The sequence below is a fragment of the Sceloporus occidentalis genome, unplaced genomic scaffold, assembly GCF_023333645.1.
Source record: "Sceloporus occidentalis isolate IW3139 unplaced genomic scaffold, rSceOcc1.0.p SCAF_3, whole genome shotgun sequence".
In the NCBI taxonomy this organism is placed as follows: domain Eukaryota; kingdom Metazoa; phylum Chordata; class Lepidosauria; order Squamata; family Phrynosomatidae; genus Sceloporus; species Sceloporus occidentalis.
Window position 1 is genome coordinate 35,689,864 of NW_028316983.1, and position 27,344 is coordinate 35,717,207.

Sequence of the window (27,344 nt, forward strand, 5' to 3'; positions counted from 1 at the left end):
CTCAGTATTTTTGCCTTCCTTTGAATCAGTGGAGAATGGGTAAGAGGGAGCCTCTACGTTGTATGGTAATTTAGAAGAATCTCTTTTTTTTAAAATAGTTCCTTGCAACAGCTGCAATGTGTGTGATGAATAGTAGAGGAAAACATCAGTGTAGCCTCCATTTTCCCCTTTTCCAACACTATTCAAACCCTGCCCCAGTAATAAAGCACTGGAAATAATTTATGGCTTTGTGGAAGTATGTGAGATTTAACTTTATAATACTTAGAGAATTTCCCATGAGGGATCCTGTCACTGATGACCCACCACCAGTGCCTGCCTCTGTTTTTTTATACCCTTCCAACCCAGGAAGGTAAAGACAAAGGAAGGGAGGCTCAGCTGCTTAGAACTTCATCACCTAGCAGTCCCAATGCCAGCAGTTCTGTGAGAATTGAGGCCAGCAGAGGCCTGAAATGAAGGTCATTCAACCAAGCACAACTCCAGGTCGGATGCAGCATCCGGTTATTTAAGTCGAAGGCTTTCATGGCTGGCATCCATGGTTTTTTTGTGGGTTTTTCGGGCTATGTGGTCATGTTCTAGAAGATTTTCTTCTTGATGTATCGCCAGCATCTGTGGCTGGCATCTTCAGAGAATGTTTGCCTGGAAAAAGTGGGTCCAATTCACCATGAAAAAAGAAAAGGAAGGAACACTGCCATTCTTGGATGTCCTGGTCATCCGCAAAAAACAAGCCCCCTACAATCGGGGCTGTCTATCTTCTTCCACTGCGAACTGTTGTCTAACCTCTAACATTTCTTGTGAATAATTTATGTATTTTTGTTGTTTATATTATTTATACTTTGTATTTTTACTGAAGTTTACTTGCAGAGATAGTCTTGGGTCCAATTTACAGAGTCTCGATTTAAAGAGATAGTCTTGCATCTGACTGCCCATGTTTGGCAACAGAATAATTCAGTTCAGGATTTAAAGATTTAATGTCAATATCAAACATCCTGTCAGTTAAGATTAACCAACCAACCAAACAAACAAACAGGATTCGGTATTCACACTGGGAATAGATACCACTGAACCCCATTAGAATTACTTAGCATCATTCTGAAGTAATTTCATTCCCCTACCTTTGCTCAAGCTGATTTTCCTCCAAAATATAGAATGTGCAACTTTTTATATTCAGCTGAAAGCAGCAAATTTAAATATATACTTTGATGGTTTCACTGTGTTTTGAGATGGAAAAATTTAGTGTGATGTCAAATTGTCTGAGGGAAATTTTCATTAGGCAAAACTCCCAGTTCTCTTACACCCATTCCCTTCAAAGTCAGAGAAAGATGTTTTCAATTTACTGGGCTCATTAATTCTTACAATATTTTCCAGTCCTTCTCTTAAGAAAACTCTCCCCGCCCTCAACCATGGCATTGTTGTTTTCTTATCACTAGCACACCTTAGTCTTTGACTGGACTGGGCATACCAATCTATAAATGGTAAACAAAAACATGCTTGAACATAAATAGGAATATACTTCTTTTGCTAGGGGCAGCTAAAGTAGCCAGGCATGAGATTCGGGCAAGATATGCTTGGTTTTGAATTCTAACATTAATTGAGAATTCTCTCAAAACTGAGAACCAAAGGGAATATTAATCTAATTTGAGTTGACTCCAGAATTTTAGGAGATAAAGGGTAAGATACCTTGTTTCCCCCATTTCATTTCCCCATTTCTTTTTGATCTCTCCCTCTCTGCCAGAAAATTATGGCGTGGTACATACTGCCCAAAAAAAGGCAGCCAGCAGGCGCCTGTTTTCCCTCCGCAGGGAAGCCACAGCTGCCAAACCGTGTGGCTTCCCTGCAGAGTAAAAAGAATCCACTAAAAGTGGGTTCTTTTTACGCCGTGGCTGTGGCGTAAGAAGTGCGCCACAGTGCATGTGTGTACAGGGAGCCACCATTGTGACACCCTAGTCACATGCTAGGGCTCAGGGGCATGTGGAAGTGCCTAACTGAGGCAACCCTAGCACATAATGAGGATGTCACAAAGGGCCAGTCTATACCAGCCCTATGATTGATTTATTGATCGATGTACTCTCAGCAAAGAAGACAACTTACCAAAAAAAAAAAATTAAAGTCCTGTTAAAAAATCATTTTGTTGTTGTTGTCAACTGCCCTCAGGTTGTCCCCAGCTCATGGAGACCCTATGGATGAGATATCTCCAAGACCTCCTGTCCTCTACTGCTCTGTTTAGGTCCTGTAACTTTAGGCCTGTGACCTCCCTGATTGAATCTGTCCATCTGGCATGCAGTCTTCTTCTCTTTCTATTGACCTCCACCTTTTGCCTCATATCCAATGAGTCATGCCTTCTCATGATGTTGTCAAAGTATGACAGCCTCAATTTGATCATCTTGTCTTACAGGTAGATTTCTGGCCTTACCTGTTCAAGGACCCATTTGCTTGTCTTTTGGGCTGTCCATAGTATCCTCAGCACTCTTCTCCAGCATCATATAAGTTGATTTTCCTCTTATCTGCTTTCTTTACTGTCCAGATCTAACACCCATATTTGGTGATGGAGAATACAATGGCTTGGATGATTCTAACTTTGGTGTTCAGTTGTATATCTTTACTCCTTAAGATCTTATCTAGTAAAATAATTTACACACGTTTAAAAAACAATTAAACAGACAATTCTTTTTTAAAAGCATGCTGTTAAAACAGTTTAAAACATGTTTAATGCATGATTAGAAGTTTAAAATATATAGAGACATCACACCACATTCAAAACATCTCTCTGGCTTGTAATTTAAGCACCAAATACCTGCCAAAATAAAAAGACCCATCGGTGAAAAAAGAGCAGAGAAAGGCTAACTGAACCTTCCTTAGGAATCCCACAGTAAGAGTGATGACTTGTGGTTTTTCTCTTTTTCCTTTCTCTTTTCAAAGACCACATGTTTGAACAAAGCATATAAAAGGCAGGAGTAAGGAAGTAAGAGGAGAGAAGCAAGTAGCCCCTGGGGAGATTCAACAGTAGAGGAACAAAACATTTGAGTACTTAGTTTTGAGCACCCCTGTTTGTTGTGTGAGGCTTAATATGATCTCAATGATGCTGAACCTTGACATCAGCCCTGTACCTGCTCCACTGGGAATAGTATGGCCATAAAGTTGCTGTAATCACAGTATTGAATGGCTTCCGTTAGTTCTGTGAAATAAACAGTCACAGGACATGTACCAAGGAAATATCCATGGCAACTGTTGGAGGCTGTAAGCATTATTATAATATTATTGTTTTGTTGTTGTGTGCATTCAGGACATTTGTGACTAAGGTGGACCTATCATGGGGTTTTCTTGGCAAAGTTTATTCAGAGGAGTTTTGCCATTCCTTCCCTCTGAGGCTGGGGGGAATTACCTGCCTAAGGTCACCTAGTGGGCTTCCATGCCTGAGCTGTGATTCAAACCCTTGTCTCCAAAGCTGTAGCCCAACATTCAAACCACTACATCACACTGGATATTCATTATATTATATTATATTATATTTATTATATTATATTAGTCTATAAAATTATAATTATATGTAATTATTATTATATTTATTTATATCCCACCCTTTCCCATCTGGGACTTAAGGTAGCTTAGAAAAGTGAGACATAGCTAAAAGCTTTGCATTCTACAAAAGTTAAAAAAATAATAATTATACTATAAAAAGCCAGTTAACAACAACTGAATAACAACTCTTTTAAAAAGAATAACAAATAAAAACAACACAGTACATGAAAGGACCTTCCCCCTGAGTAGGCAGCCCTGAAAGTCCTTCTGAAACAGAAAGGTCTTTGTGTGTGTGTGTGCGCGCGCGCGCGCGCGTGTGTGTGTGTGAAAGGATATCAAGAAAGTTGCCAGTCTAACCTCTCTGGAAGAAGAGTTTCAGACCCTGAGGGAGCCACTGAAAAACCTTCTGCTGTTTTCCCAGCAAATGTCCCTACCTGAGTCATATAGGACTTTGAAGGCCATAACCAGCATTTTTAAACAGTGGAGTTGTTGACAGCATCATAGAATTGGAAGGTACTTCATGGGCCATCCAGTCCAACCACAATCAAAGCACCAAGCAATTGTTTTGCAGTAAGGGAGTTGTGTGCTTCTTATAGCCAGCCCTGGTTAACAATCTGGCTGTAACTCTTTGGACCAGATGAAATTTCCAAACATTTTGCCAAAGCCCCATCTAGAGTGCATTAAAGTAATTTAAAAGTATGTAATTCCCTTCTGTTTGCTAACAACCAGTTGCTGGTCAGATTCAGCTGGTGGAAAGGAGCCACAGATAAGTGTTGTTTCTCCCTTTCCATACGTTTTTCATTTATTCTAGCATGGTTTGTTCAATTTCCCATCTTACCATTACTGTTAATACCAAAACATTCAACATGACATTCTTAATGGCAAGTGTCTTCCGTGTTAAATGATCATGTATAGTAAATCATTGTAAAGATGGATTTCCTATGTAGCAATTAAAGTAATTTTTACACAAAAATGAGCCATTTTACCCAATAAATCAATCAATTTTGTCTATGTGAGGAAGAAAAACTTTAGCATAATTTCATTTCATTATTCATATTTCAGTAACAGATGAAAAATAATATAAATTTCCGACCTACAGTAACTTTTCTGTATTATTTCTTATTTTTATTTGTTTTGTTTCCTTATCAATGGCCAAATGAACAGGGGTTTTTTTTATGGAAGAGGTAGTGCTGATGATTCATGTGGTAACTTTCCAACATGGTAATTTAAAGAATGTCACAGGTTCATTTTTAAAGAGTCTTCTGATACAAATTAAGATTAGAGCAATCAAGTGTCAAAACAAAATCTTAGCTGATCTCTCTTTCCACTTTCATTCTGTTGACAGCTAAAAGCAACAATCATGATCTTTCATTCAACAGCCAGCAATGGTTGGCTCCCTTGTGGTTAAACCTATATATGGTCTGCCCACTGCTGCCTGAAATCTTGTGAGGTCTGCCATCCCATAAGACTTTTAAAGAGAATTGGTGCAAGTTATACCCAGTCACGCAGGAATCCCTGCAATGAGTATGATTCTGTGGGCAGCTATGAAAGGTTGGAACCATTTTGGACTGCCAGTTGCCATTTTAGCTGATTTTCAACTATATATATTTTCCAACTATATTTCAGTATTATTTGTTTTTTGGCATGATTGGGAGCTCTGAAGGAGTGGGGGAAGCAAATTACTGGATTTGCAGATGGTTTGGGGGGCTTTGGGATTTTTTTTTGGAGGGGGGGCGGGGATCATCTGCAAATTGGCCTGGCTTTTTTTTTTAATGTTGTGCCAGGGTCTTAAGCTTTAGGAACTGTACTTAAGGATCTCAAGGGTCTCAAGGCTGCACTTTGTCTGCCTCAGTGTATGTGAAACTACCAGTTTTATTCCCAGATTGACAGTACTGTCTCATAAGGGCTTGTAATGCATGTTAGTGGTTCTAAAACATGATGCCCTATATGATGTTGCACTATTGCATCTTCCCAGTTTTTGACAAATGGCAGCTTACAAAAGTTAAACCAAATATAGTGAAGAATTCATGACAAACAAAAGTTAAAAATGTAATGAAACTATCAACAAAATCAGGTAAAACCTTTTAAAAAGAAACAAAATGAAAATATAGAACATTAGGGAAAAGCTTATCTTACCTTTGGTAACTTTAACCAAATTAGAAATTAATATGAAAATTTTGTTCTTTAGAGATCTGGTTAGAAATGGCAAATTGTGCTAACACTGAAAAGTACTACATTGCACTTCAAATGGCATTTTAAGAATATGAACATTTGTTATTCTGTTTCCAGTCATAAACAGGATGCAGAAGTATGTTGTGTCTGTACCAGGGATGGAAATAATATGTTAGGACTTGTGAAGAAAGAAAGAAAGAAAGAAAGAAAGAAAGAAAGAAAGAGGGGCTTCTCAAGTACTAAGAAACCCCAATGAGGAGAATCCTCCTGAGCCCCCTTTTCCATTTTCTCCCAGGCCTTGACATAGACTTGGAGGGTCATTTCTACCCTGCCCTTGCCCAGCCTCAGTCCTGCCTGATGTGTCCCTCTCATTTGTACCATGGGGAGAGGCAGAAATCATTCTCAGGGAAAGTAGATTTATCCAGGATTGCCAGATGTTGGACTACTGTGAACTATTAACGAAAACTTCCAGGATGGATTTTAGATAGCTGAGGCTGCATCTGCACTGCAGAAATAATGCAGTTTGACACTTCTTTTACTGTCATGGCTCAGTGCTGTGATCTGCAGTTTTGTGAAGGCTTGTTTAGCCTTCTCTGTCAGAGAGTTCTGGTGCCACAACAAACTACAAGTGCCAGAATTCCATAGCAGTGAGCCATGAAAGTTAAAGTGGTGTCAAACCATTATTTCTGCAGTGCAGATGCAGCCTGAACTGTATTAACCCATTATTACCCCATTCTGCTTTGATTTCTTTTTCTTAACCAAGCTTTTGTTTGTTCTTAACTTCCATGTTACTCCATTGCTGATTTCCATATGCACTCTCCATTGCTTTCATTTACAATGGAGATGCAATGTGACGCTTCCTCACATTTGTAACGAACTCTGCATGTTGCTGGGAATGTTTTGTATCTTTTTTAAAAAAGAGTTGGGTTTTTTTTTGTTTCCTTTCAATTTCTTTTAATTTGGTCAATTAAAAAGTAATAAACTAATAAGTATTTCTTCCCTTTACAAAACATTTTGAAGGAAACTAGCAAAGAAGCAAAAGGAAACCCAGAGCAGCACTCAACGAGAAATGGGACCTGTGGCTGCTTCCGACAAGACTTCTGCAAAACTCAGTGCTGTTCATAATGAAGAAGCATTCACTTCAAGCTGCCAAGATGTTAATGGCTTCAGTAAGTTTCATTTATATACAGTGGGTACCGCCATATTCAGGTATTTTGGAACCAAAGAAGATATGGATCCAATGGAAGCCAAACTTAAGAATGAATGGTTTGATTAAATGATATCCTGTCTTTCTCCCAGAGATAGGACTCATTTTTGGTCTTTAATCTGAACATAAATGTTAAAGGAAAACTAAAACAACAGTAATAGCACTGTGCCCATAGTTTAGAACTTTTCCCTGAGAAGATGAATGAAAAGCATAGAAAATAGAATGTTGTTTTGGTTGTAATCTCCTGTTTTTTCTGGCATTACTCTGTTTTATTCTCTATTATTTCATTCTCTAAAGTCACACATACTGTATCTCACTATATCAATAGTAAAACAGGGGCTCTTTGACATTGCACATTTGTAGCACTATGAGTCCACTTTAACTGCCATGTTTCCATCCCATGGAATCCTGGAACTGAAGTGTGTTTGCCTGTGGGGCATCCTTAGAATCATCAGCACCCTTGGAACCTGCAGTTAATGGAAAGGTACATACAGTGGTCCATTAGAGAGCTTGAGCGCCTCACCAAACTACAAACCTCAGGACTGTAAAGAATGTAGGCATGTCAGTGGAATTATATATAGTACAGTGTAAATGTTGAGGGTATGTTCAGGAAATCTGGTGATGATATCAACCTCCAAAAATATTTATTTCACTGTTCCTCAACAATTAAATTAGCAATTACACAAGCCTTTTGCTTATTTACTTGTTAGCAAGGTCTGTGTTGTTTAAAATCAGTTAAAATAAATAGCTTTCTTAGTGTGAAAATTTAACTTCTTTGTGCTGTGCCACGGCAATATCATTGGTGGTGGCAAGAAACCCTTGTGAGTAACCTCAGAAATCAATAAGCTGGCTGCATGCTTCCCAAAGGCCATGTCTTGCCTACCTCTGATTTATCATCCTCCTGTTGGAGTATGAATTATAGAGTGCAAAGTTATAAAACAAGGTGTGCTACCAAATTACAGGGGAACCCTGTGGCCTCATCATCTGATATGACCTGTCCATGGCAAGTACAGAGATTCTGCTTCCACTTACTGACACATTCACCTGAGCTGTCTCTAAACAACAACAATATAAGAAAGACAAGCAGCATTAGTTATTTCATCTTAACAGTGATGGTCATAACCAGTCAGGGTATATAACAAAGTCATGGGACAAACTGACGAAAAATGGCAGCTCGCCGACACCTGTTTTTCCACCGGAGGGAAGCTGCAGCCGTTAAACTGTGCGGCTTCCCACCGGCGGAAAAGGAACCCACAAAAACTGGGTTCTTTTTGCGCCGCCATTGTGATTCCCAAGTGTGCCAATGGCGTACTCATGACGTCACATAGTGTCCATCACGTAACAATAGCGGTGCCTGTATACATGGGGTGCTGCCATTGTTATGGCGCCACACCGTACTAGGGTTAGGGACTGTGTGGTTGCCTAGTACACTGCAAGCACGGCACATTTGGTATGTCTGTACAACGCCAAAATCTTTATTTCTGTCCTATGATTTCTTTGACTTAAGTGATCAAAAATAACCTGAGGGTGGAGGGTACAGGCCTTATTTTGGGAATATCTATATCACAATAGAAGGAGTATGTACTAGTCTTAAATAGAGAGACTATAATTGTGTACTCACATCACTCAAATTCTTCTTTTGTATAAAATACATGTGATAAAGTGAAGTAGCTGATCTTATTAATATAGCTGAGACACTGCTTTGAAGTTCTTTTTCTTCCATCATTCCTATTGGAGGATACAAAGGACAAGTGGAAAGATAAGTAATTTGGAATTAAGACGATTATGATAGCCAGATACAAATCAGCAATGAACACAGATACATAGATTCATACAGATATCTAAATGAGTGTACCTGGAGTGTGAACACATGTTGAATCTAACATGAACAAACCTGTTGTTAACTAGTACAGTTAGAGGTTTCTAAGTGAGGCTTAAATGAACACACAAGCTTTACTTATAATATGGATGAAAAGAGGTTAGTCAGGAAAAGGAAATTTGGTTTCTGTCTAGAAAGGTTTTTGAAAAAAAGCTGCATAAAATTTAAGAGTCTGTTTTATTAAATTTAAGCCTGCCTTTTGGAGGACAAAAATCTTTCTCTAGTGGCAAACTTAGGAAGTGAACACTGACAGAACAGGAGCCAATATAAACCTCCTGAGAAACAAAAGCAAATTAAACATTGTGCTCAGTGTTTTCACTTCTGTAAAGAAAACTGATGAAGGAGTTATGTTCCTCCAAGGTTAACTAACTGACTAACTAACTAACTAACTAACTAACTAACAAATAAAGACTATATATGTTCAGAAGCTATGGAATATAGAGACAAGTGGAAAAGAAAACCAGAAAAATGGGGTACAGTATATGTATCTGGGGAAGGAACTGAAACTTTCATGCAACTGGCTGGGACCTTGAGCAGAAGCAACCATAAGGTAAGGTAGGCATACTCAACAATTACCGTGGCGGATCCCATCTGTGTACTGATTACAATGTTTAGTGATTTGTTAAACAGCCTGCTTTGGTCCAATTCAATTTTCAGTCCATCCTGTTCAACTTGTGTCTGAATCTGAATCTCATTTCAGAAATTAAAATTTTTCTGCCTCCGGTTGACTGTCATTGGAAATAAACAAATGGCTTTAAGAGCTTTTCATTTTTCAGGAAATAAACAACATCTACAGGCATTGTAACCAGTTATGTAGATACTATTCTTGCTACATTTTGGATAAACAGGTACAGAGGGTTTTGTGCCACCAATTAAAAAACCACAAAAGCAAATTGCCAGTCATCTCCCAGTTTTATTTCTGGCAGAATTGGATGAAAACTTCAGGTAGAGTCCACCCACACTGCAAAAATAATCTAGCTTGACATTGCTTTAACTGCCAAGGCTCAATACTATGGAATCCTAGAAACTGTAGTTTGTTGTGGCATCAGAGGGTTTTGGTGCTACAACAAATTACAATCCCCATAATTCTATAGTTTTTAAATGAATGTTTTAAAAAATGAAAACGATACACTGAATAAAGATTCCCTATTAAACCTTCAGAATTTCAGAAAGAAAGATGGAAGGTTTTGAATAAAAGATTAGTGTTCTCATTTTGAGATAGGATTATTTATTTCCTTTTACCCTTGCATTGTATTTGGGAATGAGAATTTGTGTAGAAATGTTACATATCTTAGGCCGAAAACCTGTAATATTTCACATGGTTAGATGCAGGCAGCTGGGAGTTATCTGAAAAAGCAGTTTCATGTTGCTGATTGATTTGGTTTTACATTTGGTTGACATGAGAATCATGGAAAGTGCAATAGGACACATAGAGAGTAAATAATGGATACAGAACCATTGAAGAGGCAGTCAATATACTCTTGATTTAACTGCTGCACCTTCTGTAGCTGCTGCAAGTTACATGGGACATGTACCAATGCTGTACTCTTTCCCTTCAGAAGTTCAACACTGGCAGAGCTCCTCTACCAATTCACAGAGGCACTCCTGTATTAACACTACCCCACTGCACTCTCATGCAGAGGGTCATAGACACAGCAGAGCAAACAGGACTGATTTAAATGAGAAGTCTGGATTATGGACATAAGTCTGATATCTGGCAGAATACTAAGAAGAGATCAAGGTTAGGATTTTATCATAGGTCACTAATTCAGCTTTGCTTTGAAAATGAAGGATGTGGAAAATGTAATTGGAAATGGAAAGCACTGCCTGGGGAAGTCTTTGGGAAGATACTGAGTAAAAATATAGGAAAATGTACATGAGAAGTGATATTCAAAGACATGCTCTCATGTACAGTTGCAAAGTCAGCCTTGCCTACAGGAAGTAGGATAATGTTTAAATGATCTTAATAGCTTAAGATTTAAAATGATCTTAATAGATTAGAAAGCTGGGCCAAAACTAACAAAATGAATTTCAACACAGAGAAATCTAAGGTACTGCACTTAGGGGGGGGGGGCGTGGATAAAATGCATAGATATAGGATGGGTGACACCTGGCTTAACAAGACTATGTGTGAAAGGGATCTAGACGTCTTAGTAGACCACAAATTGAACATGAGTGGCAGCTAAATATGATTCTAGGCTGCATCAATAGAAGTATAGTGTGTAGATCAAGAGAAGTAAAGATGCCACTCTCTTCTGCTATGGTCAGGCCTCACCTGGAATACTGTGTCCAGTTCTGGGTACCAACAATTCAAAGAGGAGGCTGAGAAGTTGGAGTGTGTCACGGAAACCATACCCTGTGAAGAGAGACTTAGGGAGCTATTATTATTATTACTAACCTTTATTTATAAAGTGCCGTAAATTTACACAGTGTTGTACATACAATCTTTTTAATTGGACGATTCCCTGCCCTCAGGCTTACAGTCTTAAAAGAAATGACACAAAAGGAGAAGGGAGTGGTGGTGGGGAAGGGGATGAGGGCCAGCAGTTCTTCTCTACCTGCAAGGCCTGGATCAGGGGAGATGGACTGGAGGGAGGGCTTGGCTTCTTAATGGATGGTTAGTTAATCTTCTTCCAAGGAGGCCTGTTGGAGCTAGCCTGCCTCTCTAGTAGGATAATACATATAAAATACATAGCAATACAGGAAATGATTCAATAAAACAGGCAACAAAAGAACATCAAATAGCAAGTGACAATTATGCAATGCCTGAGAATGCTTCTCTGAACAGGATGGTCTTCAACTCTGTTTTGAAGCTGGTTAAAGAAGTGATGGCTCTTGCTCGCGGGGGAAGAAGGTTCCAGGAGTGAGGGGCAGCGAGTGAAAAGGGGCGAATCCGAGATGGGGCAGAGGAAATCCTGGGCTGGGACAGCAGACCTTGACTACCAGAGCGGAGGGCCCTAGTGGGAAGGTGAGGAGAAATAAGGTCTGATAAGTCAGGAGGGGCCAGCCCATGGAGGGCTTTAAATGTTGACAGCAGGAGCTTATACTGAATGCGGAAAGGGAGGGGGAGCCAGTGAAGGGATGCCAACACAGGAGAGATGTGGTCAGAGCGGTGGGTGGAAGTGATAATGCGTGCAGCTGAATGCTGGACAGAAATTAAAGGACGGAGGTGAGAAAGAGGAAGCCCAGCCAGGAGGATGTTACAGTAATCAAGTCATGAGACCACTAGGGCATGCACCAGGATCTTGGCAGTAGAGGCGGAGAGATATGGTCGGATTTTGGTAATATTGTATAGAAAGAATCTACAAGCCTTGGCTGTGGTCTGGATCTGAGGGATACACGACAGAGAAGAATCAAAGATAAAACCAAGACTGTGGGCTTGCTGGACTGGTTGAATAGAAATGTTGTCCACAAAGACAGAAAAAGAGTTTTGAAGGGCAGACTTAGGACGAAAGACAAGAAGCTCCGTCTTGGACATGTTGAGCTTCAAACGCCAATGGTGCATCCACTGCAAGACAGCTGTGAGACAAGACGAAACTTGCTATTCAAGCCTTGGAGAAAGGTCAGGGGTGGAAAGATACAACTGCGTGTCATCGGCGTACAGGTGGTAGGAAAAACCAAAAAAGTTAATGAATTTACCCTAAGGACAGTGTGTAGAGAGAAAACAGAAGGGGACCCAGAACAGAGCCCTGGGGAACTTCAACAGATAAAGGAACAGGAGATGAAGTCTGACCACCTGCAACCACTGCAAAAGATCTGCCAGACAAATAAGATCTAAACCAGTCGAGAACAGAGTCTGAGAACCCAAGGTCAGAAAGTATATCAACTAGAAGATAGTGATCAACGGTGTCAAAGGTTGCAGACAAATCAAGAAGGATGAGAACAGAGTAAAGGCCGTTAGCCTTGGCCCGTAAAAGGTCATTCGAGATCTTAGTGAGAGCTGTCTCTGTAGAATGCCTTGGGCGGAAACCAGACTGAAAGGGATCGAGGATGGAGTTGGCTTCAAGAAACTCAAGACAGCGAGAATAAACAACCCGTTCCAAAATTTTAGAAAGAAAGGGAAGAAGAGAAATCGGATGATAGCTAGACAAAGAGGAGGGGTCAAGAGAAGGTTTTTTTCAGAATTGGGGAAATGAGAGCATGTTTGAACTCCGATGGGAAGGAGCCTGTAGAGAGAGAGAGATTGAAGATATGGAGAAGCGAGGGCAGAAAAGAGGGAGCTATAGAAAGCTAGGTATGTTTAGCCTGGAGAAGAGAAGATTAAGAGATGATATGATAGCCATGTTTAACTATCTGAATGAATGTAATATTGAGGATGAAGCAAGCTTGTTTTCTGCTGCTCCAGAAAATCGAGCCCGATCCAATGGATTCAAGCTACAGGAAAAGAGATTCCACCTAAACATTAGGAGGAACTTCCTGACAGTTAGGGCTATTCATCAATGGAACACACTCCTTCAGAGTGTGGTGAAGTCTCATTCTTTGGAGGTGTTTAAACAGAGGCGGATGGCCATCTGTTGGGGGTGCTTTGATTGTGAGTTCCTGTATGGCAGAGAGTTGGACTGGATGGCCCTTCTGGTCTCTTCCAACTCTATGATTCTATGATCTCCCAAGTGTATGATCAAGAAATTACTTTTGTAATTCCTTTTAGTTATACAGAATTGTATCTACTTTATTTACTTTTATAGTGTATTATAGAAGAACTAGTTCTACTTCCGATCTCTTTTCCTCATTCTATGCTTTTTACTTTAACTCATTTACCAATACAAGTAGGTAAACAAATGTTAAATAATTATAAACCATATACTGTGAGATCTGTGACCAATCAGCATTGGATGCTTGAATATTGTTTGGTCCAGATATAAGCCTGCTTCTAAGATTAACTAATATATAACTTTTTGCATAAATTATGGTTTGTGTTTCATTTTCAGAAGCATTTTGAAATTATAAACATTCAGCCTAATAATGGGATTTTTCATGTTTTGATACTTGCTGCAGAACAAAATAATTCTCTCTGTATGTACAAAATTAATGTGAAACACAGAAGGGGGCACCATCCTTTTCCTTTAATTGTTTGTTTACATTTGCAATTTTTTTCCTTGTGGGGAAGCATTCAAGCACACAGTTTCCAAAGTGCAGGCTAAATTGGTACAGGCTACAGTACCACCAAAAATGTTTTACCACTGCTGAGTACATTGAGTGCCCTTTATGTTTGAGTGGAAAGTTAATTCATTTTTCAGCTGTCATCTGACACACAGGATGGCAAACAGTAAGAAGTAAAATAAGTAACAAATTAAAGAAGCAAACAACAACAGAAAAATAGTGCCAGTAAAAATAAAGAAAATTAACCAGTTAAGCAAAAGGCCAAATTTATTAAGCTTCATTTTGCACCCTGATAGGAAGGGGAAAAATAGACCTGGCTGTGGGAGGAATCTATTTGTCTCCCTTCAGTAATTGAATAAAAGCTTGCTCTGTACTGCAAGAGTCCTAGGAACTTGGAGCAGGACTGAAGAGAAGATCAGAGCAGGTGGACCACTTTCTGAGTGCTATGGAACCCACTATATAATTGAATATTGTAAACACAATCACATTGTAAGTCCATATATACATATGTACGTATGCACACAGAGACACATGCTCTAATACAACAAATTGACATTGGTTAGATCTGACATTTATAAGGACTTTATTGCACCACCCTTTCTCCTGTGCTAGACCCAGGATGTAAACTTAAATAGGTGGATTTTATTGCACAACTTGTGCCCAGGCAGTAGGCATTTCCCCCATTCCTTAAAAAGTACAGGAGAAGCCCAGATCAGGGACGGGCTGCTTACTGTCCTGGCATAGGTGTGTGCAATAAAATCTGCCTATTCAAGTTTCATCCCACGTCTAGCATGGAAGGAAAGGCAACACAATAAAGTCCTAAGACTTCTGGGATGAAGATAGTAGCATAAAGCTCTCTTGTGGTGTCTAGATCAAGGGAAGTAAAAGTTCCACTCTATCCTGCTGTGGTCAGCCCCCACTGGAATATTGTGTCCAGTTCTGGGCACCACAATTTAAAAAGGATGTTGAGAAACTGGAGTGTGTCCAAAGGAGGGCGACCAAAATGGTGAAGGGTTTGGAAACCATGTCCTATGAGGAACGACTTAGGGAGCTGGGGATGTTTATCCTGGAGAAGAGAAGGTTAAGAGGTGATATGATAGCCCTGTTTAAATCCTTGAAGGGATGTCATATTGAGGAGGGAGCTAGCTTGTTTTCTGCTGCTCCAGAGACTAGGACCTGGAGCAGTGGATGCAAGCTACAGGAAAAGAGATTCCACCTCAACATTAGGAGGAACTTCCTGACAGTAAGGACTGTTCGACAGTGGAACAAACCATGAGACTTTCACCTCATCCGCACTGCAGAAATAATCCAATTTGACCTCACTTTAACTGCTCTGGCTTAATGCTATGGAATTCTGGGAATTGTAGTTGGTTGTGGTACCAGGCTCTGGTGTCACAACTGACTATAATTTCCAGAATTCTACAGCATTGAGCCAAGGTAATTAAAGTGGTGTTAAACTGGATTATCTCTGCAGTGCGGATGCAGCCTTTGAGGTGCATTTGTCTGTTTCTCATCCTGGCCTTTCTGAGATGCTTATGTGTGCCACCAGGATGCAAGATGAACTGAGAGGATCGAAGGGTGCCATCATGTGCCACTACAATCAAGCAGATTACTTGCTTAATTGCCCTGTAATACCATATATGGTGAACTAACAATATTAAAGAGCTTGCCACTTTATTGGGAATGTATATAGTTCTGTGAGTAGGGGGTGAAACACATGGGCAATAAGAATCAGCTTCTAGCTGCTTTGAAGGTGTGTCAATTACATGACACACACCTCCAAAGTGGCTGGAAGCTGCACCAAGGCTGCACTTCATTCCTTTGGACCAGAGCAAAAAGGATCCGGGATAATCTGGAAGCCTGGAAGCCCCCTACTCACAGAACCTTTCCATGTACAGGTTTGCCATCAGGGGTTCAAAGGACTTCCTATGGCTACCAAATCTCTCTGCTGAGCCCCATCATAGCAAACTTTTATATGGAATACTTTGAAAACCAATCTCTGGAAACAGCACCAAAAAAGCCCACAATATGATTCTGATATGTGGATGACTCTTACACTATCTGGAGCTACAGAGAAGAAGTTCTGACCGTGTTTTTGAACCATCTGAACAACATTCACTCAAACATCCAATTCACGGTAGAAAAAGAAAAGAAAGGACCATTGCCATTGGATGTCCTGGTCATCCACAAACTGAACCAACGGGTGGGCCACATAGTATACAGAAAACCTACATACACGGACAGATACTTGCACAAGAACTCCAGCCATCACCCAGGACAAAAAAGAAGCAAAATAAAAACACTGGTAGACGGGAAAAAGGATCTGTGAACTCCACTTTCTGGAAGATGATTAGAAGCACCTAGACTAATGGGTATCCCAATTCAGATATCAGAAGGGCTGCCAGACCCCCCCCCCCCAAAAAAAAAAAAAAAAACCATAGGAGTGAAGACAAACAACCACTCAAAGGGAAGGTATTTTTATCATACATCAAAGGAGTCACAGACAGAATAGAGAAACTGGCGAGGAAACACAACCTCCAAATGGTCTACAAGCTGACCAAGAAAATCCAGCAAATGCTGTGCTCAGCAGAGAACAGGAGAGACCCTCTCACAGCCGTTTACTGCATACTATGCAGCTGCGGACAAGTCTACATAGGAACCACCAAACACAGTGTTCAAAGACGAATCAAGGAACACATGAGATGCTGCAGACTGAGTCAGCTAGAAAAATCAGCAGTAGCTGAACACATTATACACTGTCTTAGGCATAAAATGCTGTTTGAAAACACTGAAATTGTTATCAGGTCAAATGCACAGGGAAGCCATTGAAATCCATAAACACCTGGAGAACTTCAACAGGAAATAAGAAACCCTTAAAGTAAAAAAAGTTTGGCTACAAGTCCTGAAAAACACCAATATCAAGACCCAGCAAATGCAAATGAAAACCACCCAGGGTGGTCATGGTGGTGGTTTTCCCAGAAGACAATGGTCATTAATTAAATTGACACCTGAGGCCTTGCCATTCAGCCACAGAACAATAGACAGATTAATATGTAAATCGCTTCCTCTGAACCAACAGTATATATACCCCACTCTCTTCAAAACCAGTATTCTCTGAAGATGCCAGTCACAGCCACTAGTGAAACGTCAGGAATAAACACTTCTCGAACATGGCCTCATTGCCCCCCAAAAAACCACAAAAAAACTATGCATGCCAGCCATGAAAGCCTTCAACTTCAAAGTGTTTAGCCACTTTGGTTGAATGGTTGGGAAAATTATTTTGAGTATTGAGTTTTGGAACGTGATATATCAACAAGAGAATGAATTTCAGGTACACTGCAATAAAAGAAAAAGGAGAATATCTGAAGGCAGAGAAAGACAGAGAGAGAAAAATGCAGATGCATTCTTTAATAACAGATTTAAATTATATTAGTAAGTTAGTGAATGATTATATTGTTGGAATAGTATATTATTTACAGAAAAATCTAGATGTGTTTTCTGGGTGTTTTTGGCTAAAAGAAGGTTGGTTGGGTATAACTATGTATTATTAAGTTGTTAGAATCCAGTAATATTCATTAGTTATTCTAAATGAATTGCAAAATAATTAGGATTCAGTAAATTATATTAGAAGTGATTCTATAATTATTTAATATATAGATGTTCATATAAGAATACAATGAATTTATAAAGTTGTAAAAGACAATTTTTGAAGTAAGATAATATATTAGAAGTAAGGTAATGCAATAGAGAATGTAGAATAAATAGATAATTATAATAACTGTCTGCCAAATGAGAAGTTAATTGTGTAACATAACTGAAAACAGAATGCATTAAGAGAATACCACTGCAAGAACATTGGCTGTATATTACTAACTGGTTATACATTCATTCATTCAAATTGCAGCAGTATTCATACCTGAATCTCCTAGCTGTCTTCAAGGGCAGCCCTTGAAGCCTAGATGTTACCCTATATGGATTTGCATTGCAAGATTACACCCCTCCCTATCCAATAATTGTAGATTATCTCAATCCAAATGTAGCATTATTTAGATATTAATTCTATAAAATCATCTTGAAAATGAATAGAAGATCCTTCTAAAGCAAAGATAAGAAATATGGGGGTGTCCAGATATTCTTAGCCTACAACATGTGCAATCTCTTACCATTGGCCATGTTGGCTGATGTTGATGCGGGTTTTCATCGAAGAACAAATAATATTGGGAATATATACTATACCCCTTTCTACAGTTTTCTCTATATAGGGATGCCTCTACATGTCAGTTATGTTTCAAATTCAGTATTTTATAGACCCCAGAGATAAATCATTTTGGGAAAAACTTTGCCTTTGCCTTTGATATCCAAACAGAGGTTCTCATCTGTTATGTGTCCTGTTACCCTTCTCTTGGATCTCCGCAGTTATAGAATGATATTTTCAGTCACATTATCACCTTTCCCCCTCCAACTATAACATTTGTTCTACAAGTGTACTATAAGGCACCAAGTTTTTGACATTAGCAGGAAAGTGAAAGAAAGGGGAAAGCAGTCAGGAGTGGAGTATGAATCATTTAGAAAGGAGAAATCAGGTGGCAAATGAGATACAATGAAGATGAGACAAGGCTGGTGCAAGAAAGGCTTGGACTCTGATGGGTTGTAATATCCATTCCATAATTTTAGTCATCATATTAGACTGAGAAGTAGACAAAAGGAGAAGAGCCTTTCTTTTTTGTTCGATTTGAAATCTGTGTGGAATATTATATGTACAGGAAAGATAATCAATAATGAGGCAAAGCAGAAAATGACCACATCAAGGTCAATGTATTGGGTATATATTGAGTAACATTGTAGTATTGTGTATTCTAAATTCTGTATTTTACTGGATCACATTAAATTACAATAAAATATTTTTAAAAAATAATGTGGGTTTTAAAAAGAGACCCATGGTAGAAAAAGGATTGGCTTGATAAACAGTGATGGAAAGATTGTTCTAACCTTGGACTGCTTTGCAATTTCAGTGTCTAAAAATAATGGCCTCCAAGATTTCACCTAGTTTCACTTAACTAAGCACACACCCCCCATGGCCAAATAATGTATCTTCTTGAGAAGAAGTCTTCAGTTTTATCTGTTTGCAGCTTGTATTTTTATGTAAATTTTAACATGCTAAATTCATTTAACTCAAAACCCAAAATATGTTCAGTTGAGAAACCTTTAATTCTTCTCTAAGTAAATATAGGATACATATGTTCAATGCAATTTAAGTCACAGTATTTTATTCTTTTACCTTCTCATAAATGTTTGTATTGTGGTTGGGAGGGTAGACATATGGAAAATAGCTTTGCCTTAGTTGGAGAAGGTTGGCAGAAGCAGCCACTTTATGTTGTGTTCATTTTTTTCCTCTGTATGTATGCATTTTTCTCTGTATTCAGAACCATGTTGAATTGCTTGGAAAACATATTTATAAAAAAAGAAAATTATTTTTTTGGGAGAGAGCAGTCACTTTGTGCTAAATCCAGTGCATTCAATACTACCCTCTTCTGTGTGGGATTTCTCTCCCTGCTCAGTTACCTCTCTAAATATGAATTTCTAAAGTTTCTTCCTTGTCTTTCCTACCTAGCACCATCCTCTCCTTGTTCATTTTCTGTCCAAAGCAAAACCCTTCAGAGCAAATCTCTGTTGAATTCCTACTACTCAGGTACTTCTGTGAGACTTTATTCTTGATTTTGTTTGCTTTTGTGCCTTTCCCTGTGTAGATACATAAATATGGCAGTGAAGAACTTGTTGAGACATTGGAAACAGCTAACCTTGTGTTTTTGTTTTTGTTTTCCACTTTTATTTTCTCCTGTTGACCTTCTGTTGGGTTCCATTGATCTGTGCACAAATGGAATTTCATCTCAAAGTATCATCAGACACTGTTCCATCGACCACACTGTTAGGTAAGAGAACTGTTATGATGCACAATAGCCTGTTGATGAGAAAACACATTCATTCTATCCAAAAATGACTCAATAGAATATTGGCAGACCTTCTCCAAAATGTTCTTTATTAGAGTTAAGCACCCTTTGGATGATAAATACCTCACTTCATCATTGAAAAAGTTATGAGTGGGAGGCCTAATTGTTTCACCATATGCACAGAATAATGATTGTGCTACCTTATCAGTTTTCTAACCTAAATACATACTGTGATGTAGCCTTACACACACACACACACACACACAGAGGATGCCATGTTTATTTGAAAATTTAAAGGATCGGAAAGGCTTCTAGCAAACCAAAAAGTCCATTATACCAACCATCCAAAATATAGCATCACAGATGCAATTAAGACCCCCCACACACACCACGGCCAAATAAGCAACTTTTGAGACACATTCCACCAAGTGTATTTCTGCCTTCTTCACCCCTTGGACACCACTAACCTGTTGATGCTGGTGCACATTAATGCCAGTTATTGGCAGTGTGGGAGCTACCACATAATGCTCAACCGTGTTTCTCTTTATGTGGAAGCACAGGAATAGCATTTAGCAATAGCATTAACATTTCTATATTGTTTAATAGTGAACTCAGCCTCTTTTTTGAATTAAATCTTTAAAATCATTACAAAAATCATAAATCATCACACCATGCATTACCAAAGAAATTTCCATCATAGTGTACATACATGCACATATGTAACATTACATACCTACTCATCTTTAATTTTAACTTTAACTATAACTATGCAGTCTTGTAGTTTAACAATCTATTTGGCAATATCATTCATTCATTCATTTATTCATTCATGGTATTTATACACCACTCTTCAGCCCTAAAGGCTATAATGGCCTTCAAATATTTCCTCCTTTCTGTTCCATCAACTTGTTGCCTTTCTTTCCCCCTTTCTCTATTAATTTCCCTTCAGCTTCTTTAAGTGGTGTATACTCTGTAAGCCAATTGCCCCCAACAAGCTGGATACTCATTTTACTGACCTATGAAAGGATGGAAGGCTGAGTCAACTTTGGAGTCCTGGGATGTAACTCACAATGTTGTGGCTGCAGTACCTGCATTTAACCACTGTGCCACCAGGGCTCTTTATCTTCTCTTATCTCCAGGAGGATGTAGTTGTTTCTTAGCTTCTGGCTTAAGAAATGCAACTGGATGCTTCATAAACATCCCTCCTGCTCTCCTTCAGCCCCTAACTGGTTGTATGGATGTAGAGTGGCATTAACAGGTCAGTTGTATGGGGGGAGGTCATTCCACAAGGAAATAGTGAATGCACAATAAACTTAAACTTGTCATGAATAAGATTCCAACCATCATACTGATTTTATAAAATGCTAACTCCATTTTTAAAAATCATTAAGTTCATAATCCACTGGTGGGAGCCATGTGGGCATCTAGAGGTTGTAGACTGCATTTTCCAACATTCTGCACCACCACTGCCTCTACTGACTAGGGCTAGTGGATCTGTAATTAAACAACATCTGTAAAGAATCATGATTCTGACCCATGTGGTGAATAATTCTTATCATCTTGTGCTTCATTATATGCTTGGGCTCTTCAGATTTACATGCTTTCTTCAAAAGAAGCTGGGTCTGAAAAGTGCACTCCTCTGTTTCTTGGTAGTGGTGTTGCTTTCCCTTCCCATTGGCAGTAACAGCAATGTCAGTGACACAGTGTAGCATTACCAAGATGGGTATCGCCTGCTGCAGAGGGAGATGGCCTTTTCCTCCTGCTGCTTTGCTTGTCTACCCCCCAGCTGCTATTGATGGCTTCAATTGATCCACCCAGCTACTGCCCACTCCTGGTGTGTGTGTGCGCTGAGGCCTCCAGACTGCAGCTTGGGGGATGCTGGAGGGGGGACTTCAGAGGGCCTATTTAAGGTCTGGTGTAGCTGCTCATGCAAACATCCATGCCAGACCCTATAAAGAAGGGTCTTTGGCCTTTGCTAGGGCATGCTGCTGAGGCCTCTGGATAGCCTGTTCAGGATCTTGAACAGCTGGTGGGAGAATGAAAAAGGGAGATGAACCCTTTCTTGCTCACGCAGCAGCTACACTATTTCCATCAGGTGTACTGTCCCACCATGTGTACACCTCTTTCTGAGGTGTCACTGGTGTAGTCTGTACTCCTTGCAGCCCCAATGACACCCCTGGTGGCACGCTCTCACACTCATGAATACAAACTGTGTTGCTGGGCTGGACTCTTTCAGTCAGCTCACCAAGGTCTTCAGCCTCTTCACCCATTGAAAATCTTGTGTCCTCCCTTCCTTTAGAGATACAGGCCTAGTTAATAGCCATTTGCAGCTGAGTACAAATTTTTGGCTGTGCCCTGATTGACCTTGGGTGCATTTTTCCCCCAGTTACTATATGCTGTTTTGGTTTCTGATTGATCCAGAATTCTTAATTTATGTAAACAGACAATTGACTTTTCCTTGATATAAGATAGCAGGAAAATGAGTGGCTCAAATGCTTGAATGTTGCCATACATCAAAGGTGAACATCCTGTGAACAGTCTGTTACAGACTTGCAGGCCCCATCCCAGCCAGGGCATATTTGAGGCCCCAAAATGACCTCCATCCCACCCCAATTTTGGTCATTTTCTTTTAAGAAGTTTCTGATATTGCCTCTATGGAGCTGTTTTAGGCCCAGTAGAAGCTTTGTTAGACTACTTCCGGTTTGCAAGCTAGTTAAATAAAGGCTTTGCCTAGGCCTACAATAGCGTGGAGAGGTCCTAAAGCATTAAAGTAGGTATTTTTAGTCAATTGGTATTTTGGACATAAAGTTTTTTTAAAAAAAATCCAGAGTTGTGTGAAGTGGGGTGGATGCAGGCTTCCAGGATCCTGCAAAAAGCCAGTGTAATACAAAATTCTTAATGTTTCCCTCACTATAGTTAGAAATATGAATCAGGAATTACCATTTCACCATTGAAAGTAGAGGAATAGAATAAATGTAGAATCATGTTCTCTCTTTGGCTTTACTTCGCGGACAAAGATTCAGGAAGGACTCATCCTGTGCTTTCTACAAGCGCGTTGATGACTAAAAAGGCCAATCGGAGATAAGCAAGTCCGGTTGCAGAAAGCACAGCAGAAAGTCTCCTTGGGTGATGTTTCCAGGTTGTGGTTCTTTCTGCGTTGTCGTTTCTCTTCGAGACTCGTTCGGCGTGAGCTTTCAAAGAAGGCTGCAGCATCATGGATAGTGCGTCTCGCTGCTCTTAGTGAAGTTCGTCTCCATGAGGAAGGCAGCCTTAAAGAACACGGTGTTGGCTACACAATCTACTGGTGTGGCAAACCCAAAACTGAAAAACATCTTTCAGGTGTAGGCTTTATGATCAAAAACTCCATTGCCTCCAAACTCATGTACACTTATACTTAAGCATAAGCTTCATTAAGCTGTGTAAAACTTGCTGCTGAGTAGATACGCAGAGGATGCACTTTCAACTTACTTTATAAAGCCTTGTTTATACCACCCAAGCCAGTGACTAGTTTTCCTTTGGCGAGATATGGGGAAGACAAAGAGATTTAAAGCCTAGGACTTCCATGAGATTAGCCATTTGCACACTGTCTGCATACTAGAAGAGCAGGTTGCTTCCTCAACAACATGAATGATTCCTGCCAGTCACACTTGGGTGTACAACAGGTGTAGAGCATGTTAACTGACATATCGGGTCATATGACAAGTAACCTATATTCATGTGTAATTAGTTCTTGCTCAGAGTAGAACTGGCCTAGTTTGAGATAACCATTCAGAATACAAGTATGGGGATATTTTATGTAACATTATTGCCAGAATAGTGTTGGTATCATTTCCATGTGTAAGTTCCTCTATAGAAGTGGTGATCCTATGGAATACACCTATTTTCAGTGTGCACACACATTGCACATGGATACTCATCATGCATGTGGGTGTACATGTGCATTTGGTTGCACAAGATCATAATTTCCTAACAAGATGATGTTATGGAAAAGGCATGTAACTCCATGAGATTAAAATTACTCTCCACCTCCTTGAAACAGGATCTTAACCTATAATTATTTTCATGGAAAAACACTAAATTAGATATTGAGAACATTGATCCACTAGCTCCCATATTACCTGATGTTCCTTGGGGCAAAAAGCAAATTAATAACTGAGAAGTGGTTGGAATGTTTCTTGAGGAAGCATGTGCTTACTGTGTGTGTGAAATTAGAAGCAAACACATCAGATTTGAATTATAAAATTTATGATGACAGATAGAATTTAGCCTTTCATATTTATGCAACCTGCTATTTCAGGGTATTTACAGTAATAACAGTAATAAATAATGTTAAAAACACCCCCATTTAGTTAAAAAATGATGGTGCGGTTGTTTCTTTATAGTTTATGAAACCCCGGTACCATAAAAGGAAGAAATTCAACCTAAACCAACAAATGTTATTTTTGTAGCAATTGTGCATTATAGACAGCACACCATCATAGTTTTTGTATGGTACTTTGAGTCTGAGAGTTAGTAACTCAGCCATAAATTTTTATGCAGTTGCTTTGCCATTCTCCATATCCATTCATCTTGAAAATCAGTCTATCAATATGTAGCATGATTATTTCATATTTTGGAGATACAGTGTTTTGCATTCATGGTAATCAAATAAATTGAATCTGGTTTTCAATGGTACATAACTATACTGTTATACAAAAAGGACAAACCTGTACCATAATGAAGAGTTTATACTTATATATTTATAGGAAGAGTTTATAGAAGCAAGTTTATAAAAGTTGGTTTGTGTGTTTTATTCAGGAAAATGTTGCTAATGTGAGACTGGGAGAATTTATTTGGGTTTTGGGTTTTTTGTATATAATTTTATTGGTTTTAATGAAAACTATCTACATAGACAAAAGAAAAATGGAAAGAAGAAAAGATAAAGATATGCACGTATGCAGATGCAAACATATGTAAAACATATTAAACCTAAACTAGAATTAAACCACCATATTAAACACTATGCTAACAATAAATACAGTCTGTCCTTCTTATACACGGATTTTTTTATACACAGATTCAAGCATCCATGGTTTGAAAATGTTCAAAAGAAGTGTAAATTTCAAATATCAAACCTTGATTTTCCCTTTTTTATAAGGGACACCATTTTGCTATGTCATTATATCCAATGGGACTTGAGCATACACGGATTTTGTTATACATGGGGGATCTGGGAACCAAACCCCAGTGTATAACAAGGGTCCACCGTACAGACTAATATGCTGAATACTAAACAGAGGTAAAAGGACTCTGATTGTGTGCTCCAAATGTAATGAAAAACAATGTCCATAAATGGTTTTCAAACTTTTTTTAAAAAAATCTTCAATGGGTTTATCCTTTAAAACCCACATTAATCTGGCCATTGGAGTTAACTCAGCAACCTTAATCAACCATGTGTGTTGGTGTTTTAGTCTGTTTCCATGTCTGAACATACAAAATTCTTGCCACTGCTGTCATATATCTAAGAAGAAAATGATATTCACTATCCACCCATAATACCCAACTGAAACATCTCTGTTGTCATTGCAAACTGTTCCTTTAAAAAAAAAATGGAATTAATATATAAATCTTGGTCGAATTACTTTTTACTTTTTACATAACCACCACATATGAAAAAGGTGCCCTCATCTTGACAACCTCAGCATTGATTTGAAACGTTTTTATACATTTTTAACAGCTTATTTGGAGTTACATACCATCTGTACATCATCTTATACATATTTTCTTTTAAATTACAACACATTTTTACCAAACCTCCATATGGTCATTGTGATTAAAATTTTGGGCCAATTTTACCATATAATTTTTAACTTGTTCATCTCCCATCTCTAATTTCAAAATATATTTATAAACATTTCTGATTACACAATCATCAGCTTTATGCAATTCTGAATAAACCCCATTTTCCCCAGCCATTATGATTGAATCTTGCTTATCTTGATGAAATCTCTCTTTAAGTAGCCTATAGGCAATTAAATTTAGTTCTTTGCTAAATTTAGTTCTTTCTTTAAGAAGGATCTCCCTTGCTTTGAGTTCCCAGCTGTCTTGTTCCAAATATAAAAGATCATCACAAAATAAAAAACTGGGTTATTAACTGAGGAAAAGCTTCTTATGGTGAAGTGGCTAACTTTATCTTAGGAAAAGACCTCTGCTTAAATCTATTCCAAACCCGTAAAAAGGCCTTTCTAATGCAATGATTTTTAAATCAAGGAAGTGCCTTAACTTTATTATACCAAACTTAGGCGTGCCACCCAAATTTTAAATCATGACCTTCAAATTCCAGAAGTCTTTTATCTCTGAGCAATATGCAATCCTTCAGCCACAGAAAACAAGAAGCCTCATCTACAATCTAATATTAGGAAGCCATAGACCAGTCCATAAAAGTCTGTTTTAAATTTTTTTTCTAGGTTTCTTTGCTTGCTACCAGATGAATATGGGAATTTCCTTCTGCCATTGCACAAAGGTTATTCTCTCTCTTAAAGTTGGGGTCAATTATTTGTCTTTATTGCTGGAACTCTATCCATCAGGTAGAGATTAATTTTTCCCATTTTTCTAAATCCCCTTTAAATTCTTTCCAAAGTTTTCATAGGCATGGTACAGACTGCTGAAAAACGATGGCCTGTTGGCGCCCCTTTTTCTGCCGGAGGGAAGCCACAGCCACCAAAACACACAGCTTCCCTCCAGTGGAAAAAGAACCCGTGAAAAGCAGGTTCTTTTTACACCACAAGGGTGGCGTAACACATGCGCCAGTGGCGCACTCATTATGTAAGCCCTGCATGGCACTGTGCAGACTCCGTGCGGATGCTGTGCAGACATCATGCAGCACTTATGTAACAATGGCGGTGCCCATATATACAGGGTGCCGCCATTATTACATCCTCATCACGAGCTAGGGTTGCGGGGCATGTGGGCACTCCACCCCAAGGCAACCCTAGCACATGACGTGGGCGTCACAGAGAGCCCGTATGTATTCAAATAGTTACTTTGAAATATGAAATTATTATTCTTCATGAATATAATTCCTACATATATTATTCCCCCTCTAGTTTTATTTTAAAGATATGCACTTATGGAGACAGGGAAGATTTATTTGTTTTAATACAACTACCGGAATCCTTATATGGACTGGAAATTCTGGAAATTGCACTGTGATTATTCTTATAAGAATTAATTATATACTTACTATTGGTTGGGCTGATCTTTGGGGAAGAACAATAGCTCCAAACATTAGCTCAAAATTTTGTTTTATTACACTTGTAGCATCTCCTTTTTCCAGAGAACCATGATGGCACTGAGTTACCTTTGTAGTACTGAAAGGGGCAAAACAGACTTCAAGCCACCCCTTCCAAAACCACATGCTGTGGCCACAATCCATCTTTTTGACAGCTGAAAAAGGAGCAGTAAGGAGCTAGTCATTTTGGGGGTGGCAAAAAACCAGGCTTTAAGCCAGCTCTAAGTTGCTCCAGTGGCGTATAAAAGTTGT

At 39.0% G+C, this 27,344-nt stretch overlaps 1 protein-coding gene across 14 annotated transcripts in view; it reads left to right on the forward strand.

Annotated features, from left to right (window-relative positions):
- The window catches only part of LOC149315753 (receptor-type tyrosine-protein phosphatase T), an 849,328-nt gene that overhangs the window by 734,030 nt on the left and 87,954 nt on the right, over positions 1–27,344 (forward strand). For 7 of the 14 annotated variants that reach the window (XM_089514002.1, XM_089514000.1, XM_089514008.1 and 4 more), the window contains 3 exons: positions 6,709–6,857; positions 19,486–19,563; positions 19,769–19,804. In XM_089514002.1, coding sequence (XP_089370128.1) covers positions 6,709–6,857; positions 19,486–19,563; positions 19,769–19,804 — 263 coding nt within the window. The remainder of the gene's footprint in view (positions 1–6,708; positions 6,858–19,485; positions 19,564–19,768; positions 19,805–27,344) is intronic. The other 7 variants (XM_089514007.1, XM_089514011.1, XM_089514010.1 and 4 more) reach the window with 2 other exon arrangements.